This window comes from Lutjanus erythropterus, chromosome 8, assembly GCF_056507025.1.
Source record: "Lutjanus erythropterus isolate fLutEry1 chromosome 8, fLutEry1.hap2, whole genome shotgun sequence".
In the NCBI taxonomy this organism is placed as follows: domain Eukaryota; kingdom Metazoa; phylum Chordata; class Actinopteri; order Lutjaniformes; family Lutjanidae; genus Lutjanus; species Lutjanus erythropterus.
In genome coordinates this window covers 15232410-15247058 of record NC_139324.1, presented here as the reverse complement: position 1 = coordinate 15247058, position 14649 = coordinate 15232410, and the positions used below count along the sequence as shown (strand labels likewise).

General features: G+C 39.2%; 1 protein-coding gene across 1 annotated transcript in view; it reads left to right on the top strand.

Annotated features, from left to right (window-relative positions):
* The first annotated feature begins 1201 nt into the window (after nucleotides 1-1201).
* cckbrb (cholecystokinin B receptor b) overlaps nucleotides 1202-14649 on the top strand; it is a 28362-nt gene continuing 14914 nt past the window's right edge. Inside the window, exon 1 of the mRNA XM_084724017.1 lies at nucleotides 1202-1471. Within this exon, the coding sequence (XP_084580143.1) occupies nucleotides 1309-1471 (163 nt within the window). The 5' untranslated portion in view covers nucleotides 1202-1308. The remainder of the gene's footprint in view (nucleotides 1472-14649) is intronic.

The following is a 14649-nucleotide window of genomic DNA, read 5'->3' as shown; positions in this document are numbered from 1 at the left end:
GTGCAGAACTGATTCCCGAGATAAGCGTGTGCTCTTGCAAAGGACTGAGACAAGAATGTGACATGTATTTATATTTTCTGCAGACCAGAAGCTTTTTCATCCACTCAGTCTCTGTAACAACTTATTGACAGGACAGGAGGTACACTGGCACACCACATGAGGGCGGCGGTGCGCATGTGAAATCACTACAGGCGCTTCTCAGAAGGGGCATGACATCATATCCATCCATTAACTATACATCAGGGCCAATCCCAGCTGAGACTGGGAGAGAGAGGCGGAGAGCGTGATCCCAGAGGTCAGGTCGCCAGGCTGAGACACAGTGACGGGCAACTATTCACGCTCACAATCACCCCTTTAACTGGCAATTTAGAGTCTCCAATTAACCTGCATGCTTAAGGACAGTGGGAGGAACATGCAAAATCCACACAGAACCCAGAATATTCTTCATCAGTTTTCAGAGATGATCACAAATAAAGTGGAAACGTTCCTGGACCTGATTTAACTTAAGCAAAACTGACTGATAAAATGTTAAGAATGTCTGGACACCGAACATCATATGTCTCTGAAGTCTTCACAGTCTCATTAATTTATAGGCCCCTTTTTTATATAATAGAGCAGAAGCTATTTTTGGAAGAAGCTTACATCTATTTAGATATGACATGACAATATTGTTTAGACTTAAGTATAGGGCTAAGATATGGGTTTATCAAATAAATAAATAAATAAAATATAAAAAAATGTTTTTTTCCCCCCATTATTTTTATGAAAAGAAAAACAACAATGTTCCTTACACATTTGTAGTTGTAGGCTATGCGATAGGATAAGTGTAGTTTTTAATCGAATTGATGTACACCCCCGTCTCTTTCGCACACACACACACACACACACACACACACACACACACACACACACACACACACACACACATACACACACACACGCGCGCGCACGCACAGAGAGGGAGAGAGAGAACACCCACCCTACATGACATTAGTCTTCCACTTTACTCTGCGCTCAGTCTCTCTCACTCTGGGTTGACTTGCCAAAGCGCAGCAGTGCGCTGCGCTCCTCTCCTGGTGCGCACCGATGTGATGCCAAGTGAGACTCATCCACAGTAAAAACGGAAAATAAACTATAGAGAAGCAAACTACAGTGTTTTTTTGAAGACCGAGACAGGTGTCAAAGGACTTGAAGGAGTATGGATGCAGAGTCCAGTTATTTTGCTACACCAGAGGCTCAGACGAAAACTGACAGAAGGTGTGAACCGAACTTTCTGTAACCTCTTAGAGACAACATCAGATCAGAAACATGGAGCTTTGTGCGCGAAATGAGACAGCCACATCCCCGGAGTGCATCGGAGCGCAGACTGACGCGCTGCAGAGCGGAGCCGGTAACGGGAGCTTTGAGACAACAGACATCACGTACGGCAACGTGTCCACACTCCTCATACCTCAGCGCGTCAGGCAGAAAGGTGAGCGGACACAGAGAACACAACATTCATCACCTGCTTTTATTGGATGTCTTTCTGTCTGTCTTAAATATTGGAACGTTTACTATGAAGAGATGTTGATTGAACTTAACTCCAAGGAGACAAAACTCAACTCTGCTGCAAGACAACTAATTCCAACTTTCTTTTAAATAAATGATACTGAAGGTTTATTGAGATTGTCACTGTCACGATACCAGATCTTCACTACACGATTATCTTTGCCAAAAGAATTTACCATAACATTAAGCTCTCCCAACAAGTGTAGGGGTGGAGAGAGACTGTAACCACAACTGTAGCTGATTTAAGAGCATTAAGTAATTTAAGAGGTGCTGGATTTGTGCGCCTGGTAAAAATGCGTCCGCAAGTTGGAGCCACAGACTGTATGTTAAATAGGTTGAAATTATATTTAATATAAGGCTCTATGTTTGAAGCCCCCCGACCTCCCCAGACTCGGGAAAGCTCAGCTGCAGGATACAAGACGAGAGCAACATTATAATTTGACAATAACAGGGGATGGCGAGTTTAAGTTGATCAGCTGTTTATAACTGCAAGTTGTCTGTCAGAGTGAAGCTCAGCCTGTTGTTTTGAATACAAACGGGCACTGCTCTGAAAATACACACTCTGCTTAAATTTCATGCAACATTCAACATTAATTTGAAAACGGGCAAACAAAAACTTAAGTTCTGAGCTGGAATATAAATTTCACAGGAAGACACAACAGTTGTAGCATTGTTGTCAGAGAAGCAGGTATTTCAATTTAGCATGTTTCCTCAATTTCTGATGATATATTATTATATGATTTATTACAGCAAATATATCACAGAGTTCTTCTGTGAAGACATAATATGCAAAATGATGTGTTAATCATATCCCCTCTCCCCACTGGAACCACATCTGCAGAGACCCAACCCTCTGCCTGTATTTTCTAATTTTTCCTTATTTTTTTGTTGTGATCAAGATGCTGTACCAACACAAAATGATAATCCTACTGCTTCTACCTTTAACTCCTCACAGCTTTCCTTGGCTGAAAGGCAGATGATCTCCTAACTGAAAGGGAGGACTCCCAACAGACAGCTACAGATAAAATAAGAATTTTGTCTCAAAATTAAAAAGTCAACTTTAAACTGTGATACTCCACTTAAAGGTAGAGTCAGTAGAATTTGTTTGGGCCATTCATAAACACACCAGAAATTTAGTTGATTGTTGAGTGTCATTTTGGTAAAGGTTGGTTGGTAAAACGTCCTGAGCACAACAAAATAATGGTCTCTGATACAGCCACTGCCACACACTTCTAGTGGGTCATAAGTGATGATGTTTATATGAGTCTATCCATTGTGTGTTTTTTTTTATGAAAATGTTGCATATTATACTTTTAACAGCAGAATAGGCTTCAGTAATTCACAGGGATATGATACTGAGTCTCTTTTTCAAAGTAAAGTTGTATTGTTCTATTTTTGCTTTATATTAAGGGAAAATCAATGAAAATACAGTGACATTAGGGTTTAGTGAGCAGAGAGAGCGAGTGAGTGTGTGTCATAGTCAGGAATCAAATCCTGCCCACACAGGGGATTTATTCATAAAAAAAGAAAAGTCAGATGGCTTCATATCTAGACTGTGCCACATGGTCATGCTGCTGCTTCCTGCTGTTTTTATTAAATATCTGTCTTTTTCCAAAGCATTTCCGAGCACTTTATGAAAAGGGGAGACAGATGCGTTTGTGTGTCATAAAAAACCCTGTGAGGCAAATTTGTGATCTTGGGCTGTATTAATAAAAGTGACTTGTCTTGTTTTGAGCTTGTGAACATGAAGGAACATTAAAGTGCGTCACCACTCTGGCAATTTCCTCTCACTCTCAATCTCCACCTTTTTTTTTTTTTTTTTTTTTATCAATCAACACCTGCTATTTTCATCCAACTCAATCCCTCAACAGTTGTTTGTCAGTCTGTGTTGATGAGGTGTGTGCATGTGTGTGAAAGACACAGAAACTGAGCACCTTCATTATGCTGCTGAGTGTTGCAGTTAAACATTGTAAGTGAGACATATTACAGCTTCTTCACTGTTGATACTGTATTCACCTGCCAGCGATGAGGAATTTACAGTGTTGGAATGAAACTATGTACATTTATTCAAGTACTGTACTTCAATACAAATTTGAGATACTTGCACTTTTCCTGTTTCTTCTCAGTTCATGACACTTTATACTCCTGCTGCACTAGAGAGAAATATTGTACTTCTTACTCCACTATTCCTGAGAGCTACACGTTACAGATAGTATATGCAGGATTTGTCAGTTGCTGCTTGTAAATGCACCAAAATTTATTGTTGAGTCTCATTACCAGGTCGTCAGATACCATTATTTTGGGTTGGTAAAGTGTCCAAAACACAGTAAATGAATGAGGAAATAAAAGCAGAGGGCTGGGTGTCTGCTTTTATTTCCTCATTATTTTACTGTGTATGCAGCCACCACAAATTTCGAGTGGGTCATAAGTGATGATTGAGAGGGATTATTATTTTTACATTGTTTTCAGAAAAACCTGCATTGTATGTCTTTAAGATTTTATATAACATATAAGGAACTTTTCAAATGAAAAAAATAACTTAAAAGAAGACACTTAAAATATGAGTGACAGTTTAATTGTACATGATATTTAGATCATTTTCACAGTTTCGCAGCCTTTTTGATGGGAAACCACCAGTATAAGCCAAATATACTCCATGGGCAAAGACACTAATTTTACCTCACAGAACACAGGTTAGTTTGTTTGTGTTATTGTGTGATTTTTGCTGTTTTAAAAGGATTTATTTAAGTCATACAATAACACAAACAAACAAACAGAATGAGGCAACAGCACACCCACAACTCCCATTTTCTGCAAGCTAAAATTACTGAATTTGCCCATGGAGTCTGATTGGTTTGGAGAGTGGATATTCGCTTATATAACAGCGGTTTTCCGTCGGAAAAGGTTGTCTCACAGCAAGGTAAAGAGGTGGAAATATTCTAAATATAACATACACTCAGAATGATCTTAATTTTTTAGGATAAGCCTTATTTTAAGTGGCTTGTACTCCTCTCTGCTTTCCCAAGGAGACACCACTTTACTTTTGATAATTTAAATACATTTTCCTGATCATACTTAACACACTTTTACTTAAGTGACACTTTCATTAGAGAACGTTTGCATGCACTGGAGTATTTCTACAGTGTGGTATTAATACAGTACTTTTACTAATGTAAAGGATCTGATTACCTTTGCCATGCAGTTAATTTCAAGTATAGAGTTAAATCAGACAACTGCAAATTACAAACCCACTGACGACACATCTGACAAGTACAGATCAAGACTGCTGTGTCTGATGTCTGATGAGGATTGCAGCTGTATTGATAAATTGTGAGCTTAATTCATTTTTATGCGGCACCATTATTAGTTCATTCACTTACACACAGTGTCACTCACAGAGTATCACTTATCTTCAGTTTGACTTGTGACTGCCTCGTCTCTCTTTATTTAGCATTGCCACTGTATCTCTGTAACACAACCACACACCCATCCTCTAAAGAGAAAAAATTACAATGTCTGACCCCATACAGCTGCTGTCACCTTCATTACACACTCTGTCACTCAAGAATTTGATTACTTCTTCTCCATGTTTGCTCCTTTATTCTCATCTCCGCTCTCTGCCCATCACGCTGACTGATTGAGCTCTGTCACCGTCAGACTCACTCTCAGTCGCACACATTTTTCTGGCATGGAGAAAAATGAATTTTCCAGGCCACACATACAGTATAGTCTGCAGGTTTTTATTTTTATGATATGGATTTCTTAATTAGCTAATTCTTCCTCTCTGCATGACATTGTTTTCTAATCAATGAAATTAGCTAGGAGTCATGTTCACATGTAGAAAATCCAACAATCTAAACAACAACATACATTGCTTGTAATTGCCCTTTAAAACAACACACTCTCTCAAAGCATTCTCTGATCTAAAGACACAATTTCTCTATGCCATCCAAAATTATTACAAACCGCTGCACTGTTGAAAAATAAATGAGTTTTATGGCTAAGGTTTGGTTCCATTTAGGCACAAACAGAACATGGTTAGGGTAAGGCAGAGATCATGGTTTGGGGTGAAATAAATACTTCAGTAACATAAGGGTAACTTCATTGTTATGTGGTTAAGGTTATGGGATGTTCATGGCCAAAAATAAATAACATTAATAACACAACCATTGGTTGCAAACAGGAGATGAGCAGTACTGTCCTTCTCATGTTTAAGTTAAACAGAACCAAGCTGTTGGCCACAAAATTGACTTGGTTAAGTTTAGGGAAACATCATAGTGGTTTTGGGTCCTGACCTCCTCCCTTCACAACTGTTGTCGCAGTCTGGACCACGACCCCTATCTTTATAGAAATGCAGCCTTTAATTGCTGGGGTACCCTTTTAATGATGCAAAATGCACCCAATGAGCTACTGATATGTCTGTGAACCATTTCAGCGTTTAAATATGCCACTGCTTTGTGAGATTTTCACCATTGATACTGGCATTTACCCCTGACACAGCCACTGAAATGGAGCGAACACATCTCGAGGTGAGGAAAAACTCGTCGTTCAACCACAAACACCTTTCAAAATGTTGTCACACAGGATGCAGCCCAGGTGATTTGGAAGAAAAACCTGCGGACCCTCTAAGTACTTCATGGCACATGGTTTGACACTCCTGCTGTAGATCTGATATTATAGTGGCTTTAAAGGAAGCCTGTCACACCTGGTTTACTGCACAAGACACAGCTGAATGACTATATATTTCTAGATTCAATAAAAGTGCTGTCAGTTGGTAGGTGGTCATTATTGTGGAAATGATGAAGACAGAGGAGTTATCAGTCGTTTCCAGTAAAACCAACCCCCTCCAACATTTTCAATCCCTGACCACAAAGCAGTTTATTCCCCACAAACAGTATTTAGACGAAAAATTAAACCCTCCTCTGGTTTTCATTCCTCCATCACTCACACCCTCTCATCTCACTGCCTGTTGAGCACCGAGGTGTTTAATACATGCCTGCACTGTGTGCCAAGCAACCTGCAACATGTCGTTTTGCAGTCAGACCGCCGTGTCCAGGGGCTCTGTAGCTCGTGTGCTGCTGTAGTCAACAGAAAGTGGTTTTGTTTAGCGGCTCCATCAACTGTTCGGGCGTGCAGTTGGCTCAGTGAAAAGGCTTAGATGACATTTACCATACTGGATTAGCTACTAGCTGTGACATTTACCGATACTGCGGTCTTACAGGCGCAGAGCTGGCTTGTCTCTGATAGGTGCAGCGACACAGAGGTCCAACTGGGATATAAAGTGACACAAAATGCATATGTATTAGATGGAGACAGGGAGATTAATTCATAGTCAATATAATGTCTGAGAGAGATGGTGACGCCTTAAATATTCATGGGTGGAGTACGAACTTCATTATTAATTCATCCACTATTTCACTGCATATCTAATAATAGCCACTTCCACTGTGGTTAACTTTACTTATTTTGATGTTAGCAGTTAGCAGCAAATCTTTCACATCCAACACTCAAACGGATGGTGAAATCAGCGATGATATGTTACAAATGAAGTGGAAAAGTTTTAATGGAGTTGGCATTTGCACAACTTAACGTAAAATGTTTAGCATACATACACAAGACAGTCTAACATAGCAGATATCCTGTATGCACATGAAAATGAAGATACATGACTGAGATAGTATGTGGAGGTTGTGCACTCTATTTAAACATAAATGGCAGATAAAATTGAATGGAGATAAAATGAATCAGTATTCTCCGTCCTGTCAAGATTATATCACATAATAGCAAGCAGGAAAGTCCTGGAAGTCCGACCAAAATGCATCCCCCTTGTTAACCTCCTTGTGAAACCATCTTTTTTTTGAAGGGCAGAGGGTCTATTTTGTTGAATATGTTAGTCTAGTCTATCTGACTCATTGATCCTTTATCTGACTGAGGTTTGTGACAGTTAGAAACTATGACCCACAGTACCGGTTTCTGTAACGACTTCAAGAGAAAGTTGGGTTTTTTTGAAGTGGGGCTGTACTTATCCATAGTCAGCATGGAAGCTAAGTAATCTGTGGTCAGGGACAGCAGCAAAATGTATTTTAGCCATTTAAAAAAAAGGGCTATCTGAAAAATCAATTTCAGTTTAAGTATATGCTATATTTTGGATATTTTTACTGATTTAACTTGCTGTCAGACAGCTTTCTCCAACAGCAAAAGGACATTGTTTAAGTGGCTAAAATATATTTTGCTGCTGCCCTGCCCACAACAGTACATTGCTTAGCGTTCTACACCGGCGCTCCTGCTTCCACGCCTAACTGCAGGTGTGTGGACCTGGGATGCACCCAAATCTGAATAAGTTATTCAGGGAAGCCCAGACAATGTGATGAAAACAGATATTTTTTCTATCCCAAAGTTGCTCATTATTATTTGGAAAAAGTCAGCTTCATTATTACCTCAGCCTAGTTAAAAAAAGATCTCATTGACCTTAATCAATCAATTATTTTAATACATCAAGATTAGTATTTAAGTATTAAGTATTTAAGTATTAAGTATTTATTTATTTTTAATCTTAAACTATTTTTAACTCAATTCAAATGATTTAAATATTTTGCTTTGACTGTAGACGATGCCTGTGATACAGCTGAGGCTAAGGGAAATCCCATTAATTTTGCAAGCATTTAGTAATTAACTAAAAAATATTTGACAAATTTAAATGGCACAAGATGAAAAGTCAGATTCTCATCAAGTTCTTACAATTCATCTGGAGGGTGAAAAACTGCACCAAACTCCCTTTAAAAATCTGAAAATGGTAGTTTCTTAAGTGTCTGGAAAAATACATAACTCTAGAAACACAAAATAAAATGCATCATATGTTGACCGTGTTCTTGTCAATTCAGTATCAATATAATCAATAAAGATAAACTGCAAGTCTGTATACACTTGACAGTTTGGACTTTGTTGCCTCAACTTGCTAGCAGTCCCCATTGATCAGCTAGGCTATTTTAGTGTGAGAAAAAGTGGAATGATTTCTCACCAAACACTACCACACCGAATTAAACACTAACTCATAACACCGTTAATTCATTATCTATCATTTTGTTACATCATTCTGTTCATTTTTTTTAAAGCTTTGTTTTATTAAGCTGTGGCTGCACATCTTCAAAAAAGCAGTTGGATAATCAAAATGTAAGGATGCAAAAGCACACATTTGCTCCCCCCAGTCAAATAGTTGTGGTGCAGCTGTTCTGTTTGCACCATTGCTCCGATGCCATATTCATAACAATTAAGAGTACTCCACTTTATATGGCAGACATATTCATTTGTGTGACATTGTCTAATGAGTGCAGGTGGAGCATTGGTGAGCAAGGTGATTAATATGACTGTCTCCACTCTACACATGAGCAGCAGCAGCTATTGGAAATGCTAGCCTGAAGGAACTGTGTAAATGTGCTGAGGGCGTTATCAGTGTTCCTGCACAGCTAGCGAGCACATAGGAAAGCTAATTGGCTTCGATTAGGCAGGAGACTGGGTAATACATATTAGGCAAGAGTGAGTGTTGGTTCCTCTCTTACCAATCATCTGTCTGCACATTTTCATTATGCTCATGCAGATATATGTGCGCATGCACACACACACACACACACACACGCACACACACAAAATTAAACACTTTAAATTGCTGCTATTTGCAAGCCTGTTCTGGTGAAGAAACCCTGATGTTCTGTCAGCAGAACAGGACCCACCACATTAGAGGTTGCTGCTTTTTATTTGCATTGGAGTGTGAGAGACAGATGGTGAAGCCTCGTGCCATTAGATGCCAAGACTCCGACTGTATGTGTTTCTGAGAGATGACAATAAGACGGAGGAAGTCAGACTGGCTTACTGACTTTTGCTGAGCAAGCTAAATCCATTGTTAGGCCCGCAAGCTGCACAAAAAGATTTCAGAGTGGCTGGATGGATGCAAGGGAATTAAATTAATGAAGTGACATGTTATCATCCTGCCTTCATATATGAATCACGTATCTACACATATGGATTTGGAGATGCTAAATCTCATGTTTGACATCCTCTTACACTTCGCGCCAGCTCTTGTGCGGCAAATTTTTACAGCTCGCCTTGAACTGAACTTAATGGATAAACAGATGGATAAGTGCCAGTTGTGCACAATTTCCATATTTACATCCCAGGTGGATTACAGAAAATGAATATGAGTCAGATTCAAGATTACTTTTAACAGACGTGACACTGGGAAAGAGAGACAAGGGTATTATGTTTGATGTCTTTAATGCCATTGAATATGTGGAGAGTCAGTGGGGTGCGATAGGCAGTTTATTTTTTGCATCACTTGGCAAAAGTTCAATAATAACCTTTAAGCACTGAGTGTGATTTAAGTGGGAGAGAAAACTAGACTTCAGCTCCTCCTCTTGGCTCTGCTTTCATGCTTCAGAGAATCTAATCTGTGACAGGCGACTTTGGCCAATCACAGAACGGTAAGACAGTTGATTTAGAAGTTAATCTAAATCACATTACTGGCGCTTTGGACTAGTGGCTTGAAGACAGCTGATTGTTGAGTCTTTCCAAAAGATAAAAAGAAGAATATAACCCTAATATTACCCCACTTTAAAAAATCTGACATACACCTTTAAAGTTACTAAATGAAATAAATACTAAAGAAGGGGGACCGGAGGGTGTGCTCCAACTACAGGGGGATCACACTCCTCAACCTTTCTGGTAAAGTCTATTCCAGGATACTGGAGAGGAGGATTCGGCTGATAGTCGAACCTCGGATCCCGGAGGAACAATGCGCTTTTTGTCCTGGTCGTGGAACACTGGACCCTCCGCAGGGTGCTTGAGGGTTCATGTTCAGTTTGCCCAACCAGTCCACATGTGTTTTGTGGACTTGGAGAAGGCATTCGACCATGTCCCTCGTGGCATTCTGTGGGAGGTGCTTCGGGAGTATGGAGTTTGGGGCCCTCTGCTAAGGGCCGTACGGTCTCTGTATGACCTGGATGACTTGGATAAGCGGAAGACAATGGATGGATGGATGGATGTCTTTATGAGGTCTTCTCTGGCCTGAAGGAGGGGTGAATTCTCCTTCTGCCACTGGTCATGATGAATTTCCAACTGCTGCTCAGCCTTCTGCAGAGCATCCACAAGGGTTTTGTTTTCTTGTTTCTGCTCGTCCAGCTGAGCGGCATGGAAAGTCTTTGATTTTTCCGCCTCCTTCAGCAGAGAGGACTTCTCCTGTTGCCAGTGGAGTCGTTCAATCTCCAAAAGATCCTATGCATTTTTCAGTGCAGAAGAAATCTTCCTGCTGTGCGCTCTTTCTTCGTCCAGCCGGGCCTGATGGGAAGCCTTGACTCGTTCCATCATCTTTTTTGCGTCCTCTTTTTGTTTTTGAAGAGTATCCTCCATTTTGTTCAGTTTTGCTTGCAGCTTCTGAGCTTGATCCCGCTCAAACACAAGATCAGCCTCCAGCTGTTCAGCCTTTGAGCGTGCCTCAAACTCTGCACTGTCAAATAGCTGCCATGAGTTATCGTCTCCATGTTGGTTTCAGCCATGGCACACAGCTGTTTTTCAACACGGACCTCTAACTTCATGGCCTCGACTTCACTTTGAAGATCCTCGTTCTTTTTCATCATCGCCTTCACCTTGACTTCAAGTTCTTTGGTGTAGGACATCTTATGCTCAAGGTCGCTCTGAGCCATCCACAGCATGAAGCAGATTTTCCTGAGACATGATTTCAGAGTCTCAGTATCTTCCTGTTCAGAGTGGTCATGTTTGGCTGGAGCCTCCTCTAGCAGTGCTTGCAGTCTACATATTTCACTCTGCATCTGCTCTTTGCTCTTGTTGTCCTCTTGCTTGTCCTGGAGCTGATTGAAGAGAGCAGTCAGTGAGTCCACGTGGATGTCCAAGTGGAGCCTCTGCTCAGATCGACCCCTGGTCAGCCTTGCCTCGCTGTCCTTAAACTCGCACCTTATTTCCTCCTCAAGGGGAATGGAGGTAGAAATCAAGGCGTCTGGTGGCGAAATCCTTGGCTTGATTAGTCTGCTGCTGGATCTCAGTGTTGTTTCTCCTCTGCCTCCTCTGTTTACCCGACAGTGAAAATCGTGTCTGATGCAGGTTTGGTTCTGAGAGGCCTTTTATAGCCTTCTCAACATTCCAGAACTGTTGACATCATCAGAACGTGGTTCCATTCTGTTCTTTGATCTTGTCATTGCTATGGGATACCATTTTTAAAAAAATATTTTTTCCAAGATGGCTGACTGAATTTTTTAACATTATTTTACATTATAGAAAAAAAAAACATTTACAACAAGGCATAGAAAAACATTATAGAGGAATAACATACAAGGCATGGTATAGAAAAATAATTTTACATTAATGTTATAATGCAGATCAATTGTGAAAAGGAAAAATGCATCAAGTCGATCTAGGGGTCACAAAATTTTTTCAGTTCTTCATAAGTTTTGAGGAGAGACTTGGTGTGTTTTCCTTTCATTAATTTTAAAACACTCAGATGATTGGCCATAAGGTCCCTTTAAGTAACTGAGAAGTGAGGTTTAATTTTCCTCCATTTAGATGTGTAGATAAAAAAAATTGCCAGGAGTGTAAGGTTGTTTAATATCAAGTCACCTTTAGTGTCCTTGAGATCAATACCAAACACAATATTTTCTCTTGTGAGAGGAGCATGTAGTGGGATTTTGGATGGTAGCAAGTCCTGCAAGTCCTCCTAGAATGTCATAGAGTAAAGACATTGACCCCTGGACATCCTGTGGTTTCAATTTCAGTGTCACAAAAACAAAAATTATTGTGATCAATGTTAAATATCTTTCTTAGCATTTCATCGGATGAATAAATATTATTTAGAATTTTAAAATGTATTTCTTTCGTTTTGGGACTTATAGGGTAAGTGATATATTTGGTTCTTCATTTTTTTTAAATTTCTCAGTCTGTAAACAGTTGAATGATAGAGTTTCTGTGAGATTAAATTGGGTACAGTACATTATTCAAGCGGTTCCATATCAATTCATTTGAATTTCACTCAGTTAAAAAATGATGACCATTAAAATAAAGCACAGGTAAATCTATCACACATGACTGCCTATCTATGTTTTGAACTAATAGTTTGACTGATATGGGAATTGCTTTAATCACTTTATCAAATTGAGCATGTGGGCAAACTATATGGTACTTCAAGCAGATGTTTTCATACAAAAGCCAGTGTCCTAGATCACTGATGCGATGACTTATGGTGATAACCTAGGTGGGGACACCACCTTATCCTCTAGCCTTTAGTGCTAAGTGTAAGTGTGTAAAGTATAAAAAAGCTTATTACTTTCTCTGTGATGGATGACTTGGTCGATGTTATGTGTGGCCCAAGTGGCTTCACTCCATCCATCTAGTATTTCAAGTTTAGTGAGCAGACTCTTCAATTTATTTATTGAATGTAAAGAAAAAAGGGCAGAACCACCACAGTCCACATTAAGTGCAGCGGAAAATATTCTCCTGATAGTTTCATTGTTCCATTTTTACTTCCTGGTTGATCTCTGGTCCATCTGATTAGAGATGTCAGATTTCAGGATCGTCTGCATGGTTTTAGAGATTCAGTAAAATCATATCATCAGCTGTATGTGTATTGCAATAAGTTAGACAGAAAAGTTATTTGTCTTATAATATATTGAAGAAGTACAGTAAAGTAAAGTAAGTAAATGGTGGTGTGATTTGCATGAAGGAAAATCGTTTTTACTCTCATCTAGCAAAACACACCAAATATAATTTGTATTAATTTGTAATTTGTATTATTTCAGAGGTGATCCAAGACTGACTGTATGTGAAAGTGAGCTGCATGTTACAACAGTATCTTTGTTTGTAAAATCTCTGTTTAGCTTTAGATATCCCATTTGTATGCATTCGTAAAAAATGATGATGTGTATTTTCAAACATAATTTCAAGTAATATATTTTTGGAATAAATAGATCAAACAAAAATTTTGAGTCTCCCTGCAGTAACTGAATACACCCTAGGGGTCACAGACCCCCTGTTGAAGACCACTGCCTTAAATGATTTGCATCTGTTGCTGTGTTTACATGCACACTAGTTTTCCACTAATATTCAGAATATGGCAATATTCTGAATTTGATTAAGTCCATGTAAACAGCATATTATGACTGGATATTCTGAACTGGGCCTAATTCTGAATGATGCATATTCTACTGGGATATGCTGGTATCATTCTGGTTTTAGGAGCATTCTTTTGACATTGAAGTACTAAATCCAGAATATGTGACTCATTTGGGTTTTTTTTTTCTTGCAGTTTAAGGTAAAAAAAAAACAAGCAAACAAACTACTGTTTTTGTCCACAGGGGGCTTCAAAATCAACAAGTACTGCATTGACATTGAATATAAATGCTGGTGTAGTAAAATTGATCTGTTGTCCGTGGCAGAGCATCAACATAGTAAATGGTATCACAGTGATAACAAACACACATGGTCTTTAGAAGTGTGTGATGACAGATTAGATCCATTTAGAACAGTTATGAACTACACAAAAATACTGTGAATTATCAGTCACTAATTGTAAGTGGTGGAAAGTATTTTTAAAGTTTGCTTATTGTGTTCTAGTGGCTGTTTCTTGCTCTCAGGTCTCTATTAGAGAAGTGATCTTAATCTTAATGAGATCACCTGATTCAAAAAAGATTGAATAAATAAATGATGAAAAATTCTTTAAATATGAGTCATAGGTGTGTGGCTGGCTCTGTTGCTATGTGCACATGGCCATGGCAGTTTATTTTTTTCTCTGCTTTTAATGGAGAATGGAAGGACAGGAAATGGGCGGAGAAATAAAGCAAAGAATATAAAATGCAGAAGACATGTGAGATGGAAAAGAGTAAAGATCAAGGACAGAATACGCAGTGAAAATAGCTTGATAGAAACTGGAGTGTAGTGAGCGAAAAGAAAAGAGGAGGAGAAAGAAAGATAGCAATATAGAACAGATGTTCCCTGATGTATTTACAGATTTTAGTCAATGTCATTTAGCAGTGCCTTTAGGGAACTGTCGGTGGAGTATTTTCAGGGGATTAAAGCTTGAGTGTCTTTGGTTGCACATGCCTCTAC